The following is a 17953-nucleotide window of genomic DNA, read 5'->3' on the forward strand; positions in this document are numbered from 1 at the left end:
GGTTTTAATTTTTTATTTTGAAAAGTAGGCTAGAATACCAGCTTCTATAGTTTGTTTAAATACAATTAGCTCATTTATCTTGTCAAAATTTGAACTTTCTTTAAAGTACAGGAACACTTTTTTAGTGGTATGATCTATGTAACTCCTGACATTCAGGTTTAAACATCTTAGGCGTTAGTTTTCAAAGGCAGGCGTATTTTGTCACAGTCTACAGTCTGTATGAATGCTTAGTTAGGACTTCTTTTCAGATACTTTTAAGTTATTTTTGCCCTAAACTTTATTGGTTTCTTTCCTAATTTGCTAAAGAAGTGAACTGGCCCTATCTGGGTGTAGGAGAAGCTTACTCTTCTTTGATTCTATCTATTCCAGAAAAGTGTCTGGAATGGACCTAAATCTTTTTTCCACACACTGTTTGCTCGGTTGTGTGTGGAATCATGCAACCTTTCTTGTCTGACCCTTTGTGATACTGGCAGCATTTCAAAGAATGGCACTGGCTTTGATCTGCCTCCTGATTTAAAGCTAAAATATTTTCCTCTTGAACCTCTCCTCTCTCCCCTTCCAGTGGTATTTAGTTGTACCATTGCTATTGACTCTGATTGTAGATGGCCTATTTATCTTGTGGGGTTCACTGTTGTTGCACCTGTAGGCAAATCAGTGTGTGATACTCAGTGGCAGCATAGATTAAACTATCAATATTGCTCCTAATCTGACATTTCAGAACTGCAAGCTTCTGTTTCTTTCCACTGAAATTCTTACCTTAAAGATTTATCCTCAGTACTCAGACATATGTGCCTTTCTAGCTTGATGACCATGTCCCATGGGACTTCTGTGGTTCCTGGAGTTTCTCTAGGTGACCTGCTTGAGTCTTGATAGTAGATAATCTCATAACAACGCACGTTTTCTCTGTGCCCCCTCCATTTAAAATACAGCACAACCACTCTGTCTCTTCAAGTTACTACTTACTGGTGCCTTATGCATGTACCTCTTGGCTGTAAGGCAGGTAATTATGTATTTAACAGGTCAGTAAACTGGATTACTACTCTTCCACTGGACTTCTAAGAGCATTTTGTTATATTTGAAGGGCTTTTATCCTTTTCCTTCAACTGTGTTTATTGGTATCCACATCGTTGCTGTTGATCAGTAATCTCCCAGGCCTTTCCATTCCTTAACTTGAGGCCTGTATACTGAAGTGCACAGGAAACCACTATGAACTTTCTGAGCAGCCTCCCCTGGTCCATCTCCAACAAAATGTGGTTGCGGGAGGTGCCTCAAACTTGTAGCTTCTTCCAAAAATAAGCTACCAACAATAAGCTACCAAGACGTAGCTCTCCTGACTCAGGTTTGGGCTATGTTTAGTTAACAGCACAGTTCGTATCTACTGCAAAACTTTGCTGGCAAGATGTTTAGTAACTGGAGAAAAGCAGTTATTATTAAAAAATGAAAATTGAAGCTTACAGTGACTTGTCATCAAAAAGAGTGTTGGAGAGTTGCAGTACAAAGGAGTAGTTGAATGACTGTTTCTAAAGGAGTTTCTCATGGAAGGAAGAAAGAGGCGCACAGAGGAGGAGGGAAGGGCCTGAAGTAAGGTTGTTGGCAGGAATATGAAAGGAATCAAAGGCAGAATTTTGTGGATCCTTGACAATGAAGAGGAAACTAGGCCTTGAAAGAAAAGATGAGACTTTATTTGCAAAAATCCTTAACTGGATACATGGAACTTTTGTGGTGAGGCATTCAGAGGGCAAGAATAATTGCTTTCTTCTTATGTAAATCATCACAAAAAGAGACAGAGGGATGGATTTTTCAGCCTTCTAGTCCCAGCAGAGCTGTTCAGCTATTGTAGAACCAGTGTATTCTTGCATTAAATTTGGGAATGACTTACAAGTCCCAGTACTGAGCAGTGCAAAGTGGTGCAAAATTGCTCACATACAATCAATTCAAAACACTAGAATTTAATCTACAGCTGATAGTGTAATACGGGGTTAATAATTGTACATTAGTAACATCTCCCTTCATTTGTGTGGGTATCTGCTTATTCTTTGACTAGTGAAGCACAGAGACCTTATTCAGAAGGGATGTTTCATTTGACATCTACATCTCATCCCTAATTTACATGATTACAAGTAGTTCAGGAAAATTCAGAATCAGTGGTTGTGCTGTATTTTAAATGGAGGGGGCACAGAGAAAACGTGCATTGTTATGAGATGATCTAAAATGTACTTCAGACCTTTTGTTTCAATTAATTTTGGCAAATCTATTTTATGTAACTGTTTTAGCTGCTAAAAAGCAGCTTGTTGAATCCTTAACACTCGTCTCATTTCATGTTACTATAGTGATCATCGGATCTTGGATCTGATTTGTTCTGTGACTTGGGGAAAATAGGGTCATTATGCAGCAAGAAAGCAATTGTTCTCTATGTATTTTCAGATCTGATGACTAGAACCTCTTATTATGTTTTATTGTTTGGAACTCATTTGCAGCATGAGTCACTTGTTAAACCTTTCCTTGTAAAAAGCATGGAAATTGATCAATGGCTAAACCAGTAGTTAGAGTAAAGCTTATTTGTTAATTACTTTAGTATTTTACAGAATCTGTACTTGCAGTCTTGAGCTGTCGGGTTCCCTCTGCCTTTCCTCTGTCCAGATATGCTTATTCTGTCCTGAGGCATCAGTAATAGATTGATAGAGCTGTACTGACACAGACAATAAAGAATATTTTTCATTGGTACAGCGCTGGTTGGGGTAGAAAGTGGCAGAGCTGTAGTTAACCATTTTAATATTACTTCATAGTAGTGAAGTACTCGCCAACAAAAGATTAAATGAAAATTGCCAATCCATAATTGGAATGCATACTCTGTGGCAGAAGGATCACTAATCTCTGATGCAACTGTTTATTTTAAAACAATGTTTACTTATTTAAATACTAATTCTTTAAAAATACAGACCATTTACAAAGCTGTCTCTTTTTGCATCGATCTTTCTTTGTCTTCAGCCTTGTTTATCAGATAATTGACAGCGTGGGTTATATCACTCAATTTTTAACACAGTACTGAAATTACCCTTGTCCAAAAAAATTAATGGCATACATGATTCTTATTTTGGATCCTTCTGCTTGCTGTTACTTGCATTTTTGCATCTTAAAGGCCTTATTCATGAAATAGCTATTAGTTTGTCTTAAGCCCGTAAACCACCTTATGGATCGGTCTGTATTCCAGTTGCTTTCTGATTTTACTGTTTGGAGACAAATTTGTATTACTACACGGCTTGTTCTTGAACAGAGTTAATTGCTTCAGGAGCACTCCAGGGTTCCATCTCTTTCTTCCCCTTCCCCTGTCCTCGCCTTCTCTCTCTCTCTCTCTCTTTTTTTTTTTTTTTTTTTTTTAAAAAATTTGTGGTGTTCTTCAGGGAATTCAAACTGAACTAGTGGATCTATGCACAGAAAGAAAGACATGGACTGAAGAAAAACCATTTCCCGTTGAGAAGGGATTAACATTGTAGGAGATAGTGAAAAAGAAAAGGAGGGCAAAAAGAAAAGCTAAATATCTTTTATACAAATGCTAGGAGCATATGTAATAAGACTGCTGAATTGGAGTGACATGTTTTCAAGGATAAGAAAGATATTATTGGAATAAAAGAGACAACCAGGAAAATGAAGAGGGGTTTAAAATGCCAAGATACACAGTTTTAGTGAAGGGAGAGCTAATACAAAGCTGGAAGAGACATAACAATATTGCTGGGGGATGATACTCAATCTGCTCCCCTCCACTCCATGTTTTTTCCCTCTTTTTAAACTAAGTGCAGCGGTTTGCATACAAGGTAAGCACGATTTAATGATTTTATGTAGTTGTGATTCTTGGCTGTTGCACTGGTCTTGCAGGTGGCCAGAAAAAAAGCCCAAGCAATAAAAATATTTAAGACCTAAAACGGGTCCCTAAGAAAACCAGAACTTTGATTTGAGGAATGCTGGGGTATTGAGGAGGAGAGAGTAGGAAGAGAGATTGTTAGAGATCAGTTAGGCTATTGACTGTGTTAAAGCTACAAATGAGAGCATGTTTCCACTGTTGCTGTAAGGTTGTTACCTTTATACTGTTATTGAAACAGTATAGAATATTGTCACTGTTATTATGGAAAGACTGCAAATATAAATCTGTATATGTAGGTAAGAAACAAAATTAAATGATCATAGAATCATGAAATTTGAAATTATCATGGGGTCAGGGTATGTACTAGACAGGGGAAGCAGCCCTAAAGTTATTGATTTTAGCAAAGCTAACTTTGAAGGAAAGCAAAATGCTCCCGGGATTTTTGCCTGCAATCCTGTGATGAATGGGAAATCCACTCCACACAAGTAGAGAGTACACAGTGTATAAAACACGTAGAGAGGCTGCAATTAAAATTCATCCCAGTTAAGTCAAGAAAAGGAAAGGCCGATATGGGCCTGAGGCAAAAAAAGGAAAGGCAAAGAGACAACTTGCCCCTCCCGACCTTAGGCTTTTTCCTTCCCCTTTACTGTTCTTTACCATTTCTTCTACTGTCCCTTTGTCCTCTCAAGCCCTTCTGTTTTAAGACAGTTCTGTCATTGTGGTCCCCTCGTGGTCCCCTGATGAGGTTTCTTCCTCAAGTCTCTGATTTTTTTGTACACTGGATTTCTCAGAGCATGTGCATAACTGTTCAGGGTGCTCATAACATGGGCATGAGTCTCTCTCCCCCTTTCCCCCCAAAATACTTACACCATGCACCCCCTTAAACATGGTTGCAAGCTGTATGTAGTCGACATATTTCCTCTTCCCCAACTTCCTTTGTCTGTGGCTCTCAGATGATTTCAGTTCACTGTATGGTGAGGGAGAGAATGAGACAGAAGACAGCAAGCAAGTGGGTACGTAACAACTCATGTAGTTGGTGGGGCTATATGAAAATTTTTAGAAAGGGCACTGTGCTGTGCTGGAGCATCTACAAGTGAAATGGCAGGAGCTGTCTGAGAGAGAAGGGTCAAACAAGCACATAGATGATTGCAGGTGGTGTTGCTTTCTTTTGTGCAAAGTTAGGACACAAACTGGGTCTTCTTTTGGGACCCAGGATGCAAGATGCTTTATTGTCCAACACCCCACATACACCCATTATCAGACATCTTGTTTCAAGGTGTAAAGAATAGCTGTGAGGAAGAAAGTAAATTTAAACGTATTTGAGGTCTGAATCTTGGCAGGTGTAAAATGGTGTTGCTGAAGCTGAAGGCAGTTTATAGTAGCTGAAGATCTGACCCTTAACTAAAGCAAACAGTTTGAACATATTTTGATATGGCATTTTATTTTAAAAAAGGTGAACAAAGATGATAATGGCAAAAGTGGATTTCAGAGAGAGGTTTAATGGGACAGTGATGAAGGATGAAGTGGTCTTTTTCTGTCAGTGAATCTGTATTCTCTTTTTTTTTTTTTTTTTAAGTCACAGTGATTTGTTAACTGCAGAAATTGGCAACAGGCAGAGAGGATGACCATGTGGCCTTATGGCATCCAGCTGAGGACCAGTTTCTAAAGATGGTATGAAGGATCATAAAGTTTAGCTCCATGTGTATTGTGATGATAGTTGCATCTCTATTTAAAGCTTTCTGTCACTGAAGCACTCTTGGTGTTGTCAGATGTCTGTTGGACTGGATGAGCTGCAACTTCTTGCAATTGAGTGTCAATAAGACCAAAGCAATTTTGGTTGATTCACAGTGCCAGCTTAAGCATATTCACTTGCATGGTTTACATTTGACAGATAGTTACCTTCAGCTGAACTCTGTGGTTAGAAGCTTTGGTATACTCCTGACAGTGAGCTTAGAGCTGATGCCTTATGTTTATTTCATATCCTGTTTTGCCTTCCTAATACTGCAAGTGTATGTCCACATTTAAATAAATTCACAGCTGAAGTACTAGTCAGTCCACTTGTTATCTCTGGACAGAATGTTGTGACGAGTCAATTCCAGTATTTAAAAAATGGTGTTTTTTCCCGTTTAGGCAGTTTTCATTTCAAAAGCCATCTAATCGAGGATTTTTTTGATCTAGGAACTCCAAGAAAAGTGTCTGTCAAAGTCTAACAATGAGTAAAAGAAAGAATGAAGTAGAAGATAAAACCAAAGATTAAAAAGTGTTATTCCTTTTGGAATGTTTTGCTGGCATTCTACCAGATTTCTGGCCTGTAGGAGAATATATTCAACACAGGTGTTCTTACCCCTGTGAAAATTAATGTAGTGAAAATTAAAATCCTCTGGATTCTGCAACAGGATTATGCACAGTGTCATCAAATACTGATGTGTGTGCGCATCCCCTATAAATCTTGTAAAGAAAGGCATCTTTCCAGGTCTTTTCTTGTAATGGTTGTAAAATAGTCTGGGTTAAAATACAGCTTAATTCACTGATTTGGTTAGTTGATCCTGCTTTGAAACTTCATTTGCAGCATACTGAAGAAGAATTAACCCTTTGAATTATTTCAGAATGTTTCCCCATGTAGGCTCCTAACCAGCTTAAAGGACCATCCTGATTTTGAAGAAAAATTCAGTGGTCTAACACCAAATAGCTTGTGCGTGTACTCTTTCCACTCACTCACAACTTCGGTTCATATTTTTAAAGACCGAAGGTGATTTTCTTATAGAGCTTAAGGAGGTGCAAAAAGGAGAGTTTGGATTTTTTACTTCATTCTCTTAGTGAAGAATTGGAATGCAGGATCTGTTAATTTTGATATCAAAGAACAAAAAATAAAAATTAAAATACTTCTGTATTTTGGCTAGACTGGCATACTCTGAGAGGGCAGAGTTGACTTAATGTTTTTGGCTATGGTTAGATAATGAAGCTCAGCCTAGAACTAAGTTGGCTGGGCTTCCTTATAAAAATGACATGAACCGTTGGAAGTGAAGGAATCTCCCCTAACAATGAATGCTAACTTAAGCACTTTCTTTTTTAAAATTGTCATACTAAAGTCACTGACCATACTGTTACTTAAGTCAGTGGTTGCAATGAATGGCCCCAAGCCCTTTTAGTTTTCTTCCTGTAAAATGCTCTTTGGCTTCAGAACCAAAGATGTGTGAAAAGCATCACACTGAAACCTACATAGATGCCAGGGTTGCAGCTTGCCTCAATCTTCTTGTGCTGTTTTCATTCAAGCCTGCAGCCAAGTTGCTTCAAGGGCTTGAAATACAGAGGGATGGGGTAGTAGGTTTGGGTTTGTTCCGAGGTGCAGAGTTCTTGTAGCTTAAAAACTTCATTTTTTTGCCATGTGAGGGTAATATAGGATTTGAATATGGAAACAAAGGAATTAATAAATCTGAATAAGGTCACTTAATAATAGCAGGTAAAATAAATTTTATGATGTGCGTATCTTTTGCATTTGCTATAAGATAATGGGCAAGCAATCTAGAGACAGCATTGAAGATTTTAAGTAACTCTGATTGCTACATAGGGTAGTACTCCTTTTCTCCTGTACTTGGTAAGAAAGAGAAATACAATTCAAATTGAGCAGCGTTCTACCTGAAGCAGCACCAAGCTCACTGGCAAATTCATCAGGAGGTTCTTTTACTGCTCTAGAAGAAGCCATTCGTCTGTCAACTGTTAGGCAGATAGATTATCTGAGCTGGCTTGTCCTCCTAGATTTTATTCTTTAATTTCCATACCCCTCCCTCCTCCCATCCCCCTGTCCCTATTAACATGGTTATTAACATCTTTTTTGGTCTGTTTGAGAACAAGATCCCAGACAAATTCCTTCTGACATATTCTTGTTCTCATACGATTGCTACATAAATTCATTTTCTCTTGCCAAGCTTTAGATCTGCCAAGTTCCCTCTGTGTTGTCTCAATTTTCATTCCAAATAAAAAAAATTAAAATGCAAAGAGCAAAAGACTAAAAGTGAATTCATTTTATCTTAGGGTTGTAAGCTTTGTCACGGGGAGGGGGGGGAAACAACAAAAAAAAAAGCGTAGGGGATTTTGATGTGTGTAAGACACCGCCCAAACACCCCTAGCAATAATGTCATCACTGCCAAAATGTGCTTTCACTGCCAAAATGTACCATAGTCCTTGTTCCTGAATTATCCATTCAGCTAAGGTTTAAAATTTGGGCTAGGCTGCATGTGGTATGTTCTAAGGAGAGATAAGCAACATAAGAGCATACGAGCAGGCTGTGCACCAGTGTCTGTGACTGATGTGTGGAGTAGGAGGTGGTTGAGTGTGGCATGGAATCCTGACGCATCTGCAGAGGTTAAGCTGTGGAAACTACCGCACCTCTTTATTTTCTAAAGCAGTCATAAGGTGGCTGACAGAGAGATTACCTGAAGGCTTGGGAGGAGTAGAGGAATATTGGGATAAGCCATTTATTTTGTTCCGTTTGTATTAATGTTTCAGAAAAATAGTCCCTGAGGGCATGGAATCTGCTCCCACCTGTATTCACTGCATGTTTTGTGTTTAAAAAAAAAAAAAAGGTAACTGTAGTAGATTAAAAAGGAAAAATAAAAATTAGTAGATTAATGCAAAATAAGAAGAATAAGGCAGAACCTTTGGGGGTAGGAAAGGAGCCTTTGAGATAGATGTTCAAGGCATGTAAATTCTGCAATTTATTCAGTGAAGGATGGTATTGAATCGTGGCAGAAAGTTTTCTGCTGTTTCTGGTACATCAATTTAGGGGCACAGAGATGGCCAGATTTTTAAAAATACGTAAAATGCAGCAATGTGGTTTCTGGTCACTAGGTCTGCTTAAATCACAGCTGAAAGTAAACTTGGATTTGTGCTAATGGTTTCATTCTATTTTTTTCTCCAAAATTCCATTCATCCACTTTATGTTGCTTAAGTCTGTATCAATGACCTTTCCTCTTCACAGAAATTCACTTACAAACTATTAAAGCTGTGTGGAAGCCTTTGTAACTGCAGCTTCAGCAAGATTTGCAATTATGCAAGAAAATACCGAAATACATACCTGTGTGCATCTCATCTCTTTGATATGCAAAAGCCCTTTACTGTATCTTTTATTAACTGTTACGCTTCTGTTTCACACCTGCTTTTGCAGAGTAGAGACGTGAACCCACATGTCCCCCAGTTGTAGAATGTGCTGTATATCTTTATATGAGCATATTTAGACAGGCTGAAGGTGAAAAAGATTTTTATGCTCAAGTTTCTGATTAGACCATTATAGCAGCATCACTAATTCCCCTCCTTCCATCTATTGTCTTTCCTCATCTGTTGTCATCAGTGACCACTGTTGATTTGTTGACTCTATTAAAGTATTCAAGGAAGCCACAGGCCTGTCATTTTGGTCATAACCTTAATCTGTTTTTTCACCTTGGGAGAAAATGTGTTAATACACCGTCTGTTTCTATAGAATGAACTCATTGGAAAAGTTCCTGATGCAACAAATCTGCAATATGTTTAGAAGAAAAAGGGTTTTCTGAATCTTGGTTATTTTAACAGATAGCAAGCTATGGTTTGGTAGCAACTTTTATAAGAACCATACCAAATTAAGTGACGGTAAGCAATTATAACGGTAGGCAGTGTAGTAATTTTTGAGCTGGATGAGTCGCAGCTTCTCCTGATTTCTTGTGATCTCTGATTCTTCATTATTTCTGAATGATTAAGCAAATCATTTATGCTAACTTCTGCTTTCATTTAGATCTCTGTAAAGCGTGTGTAACTTTATTGATTCTGGAGTTGCTTTAGCTTTCATAGCAACTAAGGGGAGGAGTCATTTCTGCCAGTTTGCTGATCTGGAAAATAAATGGAAGATATATATATATTTTTTTTTAATGCCTCACAGGTAAATTGTATCGCTACCTAATTGCTCTTCTAAAGCCCTTTAAAGTTCTTCAGATTGTGAATCACCTTCTTTATAATAATAAAATTATTTATATTCGGGGAAACTTCTTGTGCAAACAGAGCTTATTTAAAGAACAAACTAATACAGACTTTTAAAAGTTTTCTTACACTTTATTTTTGTTCACTTATTTGGAGGAGAATTTGCTTGTTTTCTCACATTTGAAAAACAGGTTTTACGTTTTAGTATTGTGTTTGATTTTTAAATTTAGCTTGTATTTGCAGCTAGCTAAATCTGCATTTTAAAATTAAAAATCAGCTCACCTTTTTTTTTTTTTTTTTTTAATTCTGGTTTGCAGTTACCTGTATTTGGAAGAATCTTGTTTGCTGTCTGGTACATATCATAGATTCCTGAAGTACTTATTTTTCATCTTATTTGAAAAGAGTGATGTCCATTACATATACTGGAATGTATTCCATTTCCTAGTATTTATCTGAAGATGAATTTTTAGTCCTTGTCCTTGTTTTATATGTGTTGATCATTCCTGCCCCTGCCATCTGACACTTTCTTTGATGGTTTAAATAGCCTTAAGAGCTGAAGTTACAGTGTTTGCCATCACTAAGTTGGCTGGACAACTAAATAGGCCAGGGTTGGTATCGTTTGGCTTGAATGAGTGGAGAAGATTTTTTTTCTTTCATTTTTGGTGCCAGAGTTCTCTCTATTGTGGAACTCCTCATTTATGGCCTGCAAATCTGGGAAGAAATCCATCTGGTTGCTTCATCTGTCTTGCCAGACACTGTGATCTAGTTATTAGAACAATAGATAATGAGAAGAAACTTTAAGATTAAATTGTATTTTATGGTTACTAGAAGCTATGATGAATTAGAGTAAAAAGAATGTATATTTAACCAGTAGAAGAGATTAATGTTGTCTTGAAATAACTCCCCTTAATTTATCTGTAATATTTTAATAAATCTTTCCTGTGCCATTAAATATTGGCATAGGAAAGATAACCTAAAGGGAAAGGTTGTACTTACTGAAAAACAGGTATATCTCTGAAGCATATAATAATAAATTCTAAAATACGTGGGGAAGAGACTACTGCATCTGTTGGTTGTATGTCATTTAGTGCAGTGGAGTTTTGATCTCTGGTTAGTGATCTTGAGGTCTGCTATGACATATTTAGGCACTCTTTTTTTAATGGATGATAAAGGAATCTTTTCCATGTCTCTGCTATTTTATTTATGAGAAATAATTGTGCACAGGGTATGTGGGTAGTATTAATTTTGGGACTGATTTTTTAATGGAAAAATCTTACTGACGCAAAAAGATCATAGTGTCCACTGAAGAATTCACTTCATTTATTTTGGCTGAAATATGCAATTCAGTTCTCTGTGGAGGAGACTAAAATTGTCTCAGTTGCCTTGATATTTATGTAACAGGACGTTTTGATGACAGATGATTAATGTGTGTGAAGAAAAAGTGTATGTTGCTTAAATGTGCCAGATATCACACATGTATGTTGTGATGTTGTGTGTGTGTGTGTGTGTGTTATTACCTGAAAGCCAAAACTTTGTAGAATGGGGTCTCAGAATTCCCCCAAATTGACTTTGGCTGTTGTAGCTCAAAAAAGGGGAATAAATATAACTGTTTTTTACTTGATACCCAAAATGTGTTCTGCCTCTGTGTTAATGAAGAGGAATATTAGTCTTTTTCTGAAAAGCATATTGATAATTGTTATTGAAATACTAAATACTTTTATTATGTCTGTTTATTTATAGCTGTTACACTGTTTATGTAGTTATGCATTTATTATACCATTATACATTATACCAGTAGATAATAGTACAGTTCAAGGCTTTAAAAAAAAAAAAGGAGAGACAAAGAAAAAACATGGTATTCTTGAATCAATCTATACAGTGAGTGCCTTTGGGGGAAGTACAAGTTTTTGCATTCAGGGAGCAGCTATACCAAATCATGCTAAAGAAATTCATGGAAAGCTACTAAATGTATAGAAACCATGGCTGGCTGATGAAGTCTCTGAGCTGCCGGTGGTTTGAGGTTCAAAGAGTACTCGGGAGCAGCATCGTACATGCTTACCATGCTTCTGTATGCTCCCCTGCTCCTGTTTTTTGCTATAGTTAGTCCCTCGGTCTTAGCCAGTACAACTGCACTGAAGCACAGTATTTGGTTGTGATGCTTCTTTTTTGCCACACAGGTTACTGCAATATAGTGGAAGTTTCTGTTAGCAGTTAATACGTGAAAATACTGGCTTTTGTTTACATGACAGCTCTGCCTGATCCAAACCAAGTGGCAAAACTCATGTTAAATGTCATTGTTATGTTTTCATGGGTAGGGTCTGAGTAGCATCTTTAGATGAGAAAATAAACAGTTGTAATGCCTTTTCTGTCCCTGTCTCATTTTATAAGCGGTAGCTTGTCCTTCAGAGTGTCCTCATTCGTTCTACACTACAGTGACCTATAGGGTAGGGAATTTTTCCTAGGTAGGAAGTTGGTTGGATTTGGTATTGCTGACTCCGATGGGCAATTTGCTTGTGACAGAGGACCGCAAGAGCTTCATTTGGGATACACTGAACGAACTTGCCTCTCAGCTCATTGGCCCAGCACCTTTCATCTTTGAAACTCTTCTGAATCATAACAAGAATGCTATTAGAGGAAAGATTGTGAGTATCTTTCACCATCTCAGTTCACCATCAAATGGATTTTCCATTGCCTGGAATTGGTATTAGGCTCTGCACTGGCAGAGGCTAATGTAGTTGCAGAGTGAATTTATCTTGGTAACTAATCCTTGCCACCTCCCTGTGAGGTGATTTGCTAAGTATTTGACAGATGGGGAAGCACAGGAGGGAGAGATGGCTTTAGAGCTGGGATTAGAGTGCTGATGTCCATGGCTTCTGGTCCTGTGCTCTGCACAACCGTGAGGCCAGATTTCCCTATCCATCTCCTGTTACTCTCTTGAGGCAAATTCCTACAGAATGTTATTAATAAAGACAACAGGGGAATAATCCTATTGTCCTAGTCAGGAGTGAAATTCATCTTTTTATTTCTGTGGTACTGTATGCAATTTAATGCTGACGGTCAGGAGACCTTAAATAACCACATCAAACAGCCGATTTGGTGCCAGCCTTCCTTCTTATTTAGCTTAGTCTAAACTGACACCAAACTTTGAGACATTCCTCTCCTCCCACAGTGGAGAGCTGCTGGGATTTTTTTATACCACACATGGTTTCCCTCCTACATTTTCCTCCCATGTCAGATATTCATACCCCCTTTAATAACCAGCAGGGGGATCATTACATTGAGCTACTGCCAAATGCATAATGACTGCTGCCTTTGCCTTACACAGTCACTGCACTACTGATATCCAATTCAGCATTGTAAAGTGCTTAGGGCTACCTTGGGGATGTGCTATATTAAACCCAACTATTCTAAATCCTATTTAATACAAAGAGATTGGTGGTGGGGGAGGGAGATTTAAAATTGTCGTTAGTCACCTATTTTCAACAAGTAAAAATACCTGGTCATTTAGGGCCCAGTTCTGTCACTCTTAAGTCATAAATAGTCCCACTGATTTTAGGAGGGGTGCATGGAGGCCAGCATTCTGCTTACCATGGGGGGAGGCAGAACTAGGGCCTATAGAAGCTGCAGCTGAGATGGTAACTTTGCAAGGAACTGATGGGGGTGAGTGCACCCGTTTCTGAATTCCACTTACAAATGTTTTACAGTGAAAACAGGAAAGTGGAAACATGCTTCGTATCTGACTAAAAAAAAAAGGTACTCTTAAACTTGTAAAAGACAACATTTTTATTTGAATGATATGACAGAGCTGCCACAGGAGTGTTACCTGCTATAAAGAAAGCTTAAGAATTATTACCTTTATTAGACCAGTGACACTGAGCTTTAGCCATACATTTCTAACTTCTGTCCCTCTACAGAGACAATTTTCTTTTCTTAAATAAACTGTCATGCTAGTGTTAATATATTGTTGGCTCCCTCATACTCTGAGAATACTGCTGATATAAAACATGTATATGTTAGATTGGTAATAGTATCTTTAGTGTAGCTGACTAGAACAAATGTGTTTCCCTCATGGCTGTGCTAATGTGATAAAGGAAAATTGGCTGTTCATCAGCTTTTGGCTGGGTAAAGACAGTAGAGATGGAACCACATTCTTTTTTATGCATTAATACCACTGAGAACTTTTCACTAGTTATATTTCATGTGCAGACATGTTGTGCAAAGATGTTGTAAAACATGAGATAATGCTACAAATAACAAAGTAGAAAAGCCTGTATCTTTTATGATGATAACAGTCAAACACCAAATGACAGTAACAGGCTGTAAAAAATGTGATGCAGAAAAAAAAATGCAATGTAACCACCATATACACATATACTTAGGCTCTTGCAAATAGGGCATCAGATGTTATAGAGGGCTTTGAATTAAAATTAAATAAAAAACTGTTGTATTTAGGTCATTGATGTGTCAACACAAAAGATAATTTAAAATGGAGAGATCTATTTTGAGTGCTGAAACTCATATGCAATAACTTTTTGAACAAATCTCAGGGCTTAGTAATTATGATAATAGCCTTCAAATTTCCATCAGTGGAAGGGCAATAAATATTCCTGTCTAAATTTGGGAAATATTGACTGAATCTGGAAATGGCAATAAAGCTCAGCATGAATCTGTATGTTTGAAAGTGCAGTTTAAGGAGGAAAATTCATCTGTATAATTTTGTGTGAAGCCTAAATAAAAAAAAAATGCAAACAAAAATCTCCATCTCATTTCATATTTTGTTTCTTAAAATACAGACAGACTCATGCTGTCTGAGGCACTGATGGTGATCATCCGAGCTCATATTTATAGATAATTGTGTCTGTTTATCTTTGTCTGAAATTTGAAAGACTCTGTTGGTGGAATTGCATTGTGAGTGCTTATATTGTGGTTTTCAAACTGATAATTTTTCAGGTTCTGGCTTTCCTCTTTGCAACAAATTATTCTGGCTTGTAAACCTTCAGTTTGTCCTCAAAGATATATATTATTGTTATGGAAGCAATTATATCAGGTTTATTTTGTTTTGATTAGTGTGGGTATCAAGACAGGCTAAAGCACTCTAGTGTTACTTGGCCTCTGTAGACACAATTCACCAGGCATCCATACCTGCAAAATGGAAGTAATGCTCTGTAAATTGGCAACAACAAAACGATATTTCAAAGTCCGAAGGCTACCAAGCTGTCATGTGAAATAAGCCGTATGCAAGCTAATATTGTGAAAAATCAAGTAATTTCTGTTTTTCAAATAAATCACTTCCTGAAATAAATTAGGTTAAGTTTATTGAGTAAACTGTTCAACAGAGTTCAAAAGTTTTGAATAAGTTGAACTTAGTTTCTATAATTAACTTCATTAATGGGAAGCTGACTATAGCCATGGTGCCTCCAGTTTTCATTTTGTACGTGTCTGTAATTTTTAAATAAGTATTGAATTTCATAAAGTGTAAGGCTCAAAGGCACTCCCATATTATTAAAATTTTTCTAATTTTATGTAACCTAAACATGGGGATTTTTAATGCAAAAAATGTACTTTGTAAAAGCTCAGCATCTTTGACTTTGTGGAGCTGGGAGAATGCCATAAAGTATTTCTATGAACATTAGCTCAAATTTAAAATGAATTGGCAGGGAAGGGAACACTTGCAGAAAACAGTACCCTGGGGTGCTGGCTTTCCTAGCCAAGGGTTCCCTTGATGTAAGGGAATTACCCGCTGGGTGTAAAGCAGATGTGGCCAGTTCCTATACAGTTCCCTTCAGCCCTTGTAGAAAGAAACATGCTGGGGTTAGGGGGGCATTTTTGGAGGAGTGTTAGAGGCCTGGCTGAAATGTGCTGCATTTGGTTATCCTGAGTATGGTAGATAGCCCCTTGAGGCCTGTATGAGCTGATGTGTATGAGAAGAGCTCTGACAGCTATAACATGTGCCCATGGCCTGGAGTGGTGAAGTAGATGTAACCAGTCTCGTACCTTGTGAAACAGACCCTTCTCCTTTTCCTCTCTTTCCCCTCCCCACCAGGTCACTGAACCGTAGATCCTTCTTTGATTTAACCTCTGTAGAAATGTTACACTCTGGGCATCTGAGTGATGATCTTATTAACTGGATTGCTAATGGATGGATGGAAAAGAGGTATCTACTTTCAGCAGGCACCGAAAATAAAGACATGCAGTGAATATGTTGAAGTAATGTTAATGGTTAATCAGTGTAAGATGCGACGTATAGAGAAATCAGTGATTGCATAATGAAGCATGTGTTTGCCTGTTTGCATTGATTCTGTAGGTGCATCACAGCAGAATTAGTTTCTTCTTGAATGGCTGGGAAGACGACAACACACCTTTCGATTCAAGGATTCTTGTGGGAACAGTTGCAGATACTGACACTGATGGCACACTGCAAATTGGACAAAGTTTCACAGGTAAATCTTGTGTTTTAGTGGAATGCACTGGAATATTGAAAATAAGATGTGCACGATGTGGTTAAAAAGAGCGTGTGAGTCATTATCTATATGCTGAGTAGTAGTATGTTCCTGCAGGAGAAAATTCCCATTGTACAATTAGCTTTTTCAAGAGATTGGCTGAAAGATAGAAGTTTGGTAGGTGATCCTGTAGGTTCATAATCTGTTCTATGTGGTAGTGCATATAGCTAAGTTTTCCTGCATTCTCCAAAAGGCAGGTCTATAAAGTGACACATTCTATTAACTTAGGGTCATGGTTTTTCTGAGTTAAAATGTGAAACTATTTCAGAATGGGATTCTGCATGGCCACTAGACTACAACCCTCTCCAGAGCCAGGAATAGAGCTGTTCATGTTCTTCAGTTCTATCAATGCTCATATAAACCACTGGCAGAATGAGAACCCCTCAGCCCCTAGTAATGCCTGATAGCGTTACTCTTCATCCACATGTAGAATTCTGTGTGTACTACAGCATGATGTGATCGCTGCAGAGCAGGTGAGGAATTTTTTGTTGCTTTCCACAAATTCTTGGCTCTGTAGATGTAAGAACACTGACTTTTGCTCTTTAGAAACATGCAGAATTTGAAGCTACCTCCTAAGTATGACTATATGTCACGTAACTTTATTACACTCTTGGGCAAGAAAGTAATTCTGTGCCCCATTTCTTAAAGCATGTATTTGGAAATGTGTTGTGTTGTGATTTTGATTCTGAATATTGGATAACTAATAAAAGTACAAAAGAAAGGAATATTTTTAACTGCTTTTTATCTTTATTGTATAAATTGATAGGTACAGTTGTACCTACTGTATCTCTTCTCTAATTAGAGGTGGCACATGGACTGGCTCATTACTTCTGTCTAATGAGCCGATCCTTGTGCCACCTCTCTAATCAGAAAAGAGATAGGTACAAAATGTTCTTATAAAGTTGTTATAAATCATTCTTTTTCATAAAAAAAATTAAGTCACTGCCCTCTATAGTTTTGTCCAGGTCCAAGATGGTTTCATTCAGGAGGGGTAATCGTGCAAGAGAGATCTCTGAGTACTGAATTAAAGGTTCTCTCATGCAGTGCAAAGCTGCCTTCTGCTCAATAGATTACTTATTTATAGTATATTTTCTTAGGTTTAGAGCAATTTGTTGGAAGAATGCAAGACTTTCGATTGTACCCAGTGGCACTTACAAACAGGTAAAGAACCTTTATTTTTGGAAAAAAAAAAAGTGTGGTGAGAAGGAAGAATAGATAACAATATGCTTATTTCCCAAAGTATAGTGCTGTTCCGATGTCTCCTTCCGATGATTGATTATGATGATGTAGTTTACTGAACCTCATTTCAAAGATGATTTTTAGTCTAAAAAATCTTGAGTTAAAATAAATTCAACAACTTAATGTGTTTTGCTTTTGAACTGTTGCTTAAATATAGCTAGTATATGTTGCAGTATATGTAGTGGAACTCAATGCTCAGTAATAAATGTGTGCTTTTTTTGTTATTGTTGTCCGTGTTACAACCTGACTTAGTAAGTGTTCTTGCAGAGAGTAGATCCAGTTGATAGATTTCAATGCTTATAAAGCATCTAGGTGTTATCAACTCATCATAATTCTGACATAAAAGCGTGTGCCGATAAACTTAGTCCTGCTGGATGAGACTCACCAAGCTTTCCCAGATCTCTGTGTA

General features: G+C 37.5%; 1 protein-coding gene across 1 annotated transcript in view; it reads left to right on the plus strand.

Moving 5' to 3' along the window:
- The window catches only part of USH2A (usherin), a 391200-nt gene that overhangs the window by 18600 nt on the left and 354647 nt on the right, over nucleotides 1-17953 (plus strand). Inside the window, exons 3-4 of the mRNA XM_075088896.1 lie at nucleotides 16110-16245; nucleotides 17403-17466. Coding sequence (XP_074944997.1) covers nucleotides 16110-16245; nucleotides 17403-17466 — 200 coding nt within the window. The remainder of the gene's footprint in view (nucleotides 1-16109; nucleotides 16246-17402; nucleotides 17467-17953) is intronic.

Source organism: Phalacrocorax aristotelis, chromosome 3, assembly GCF_949628215.1.
Source record: "Phalacrocorax aristotelis chromosome 3, bGulAri2.1, whole genome shotgun sequence".
Classification (NCBI taxonomy): Eukaryota; Metazoa; Chordata; class Aves; order Suliformes; family Phalacrocoracidae; genus Phalacrocorax; species Phalacrocorax aristotelis.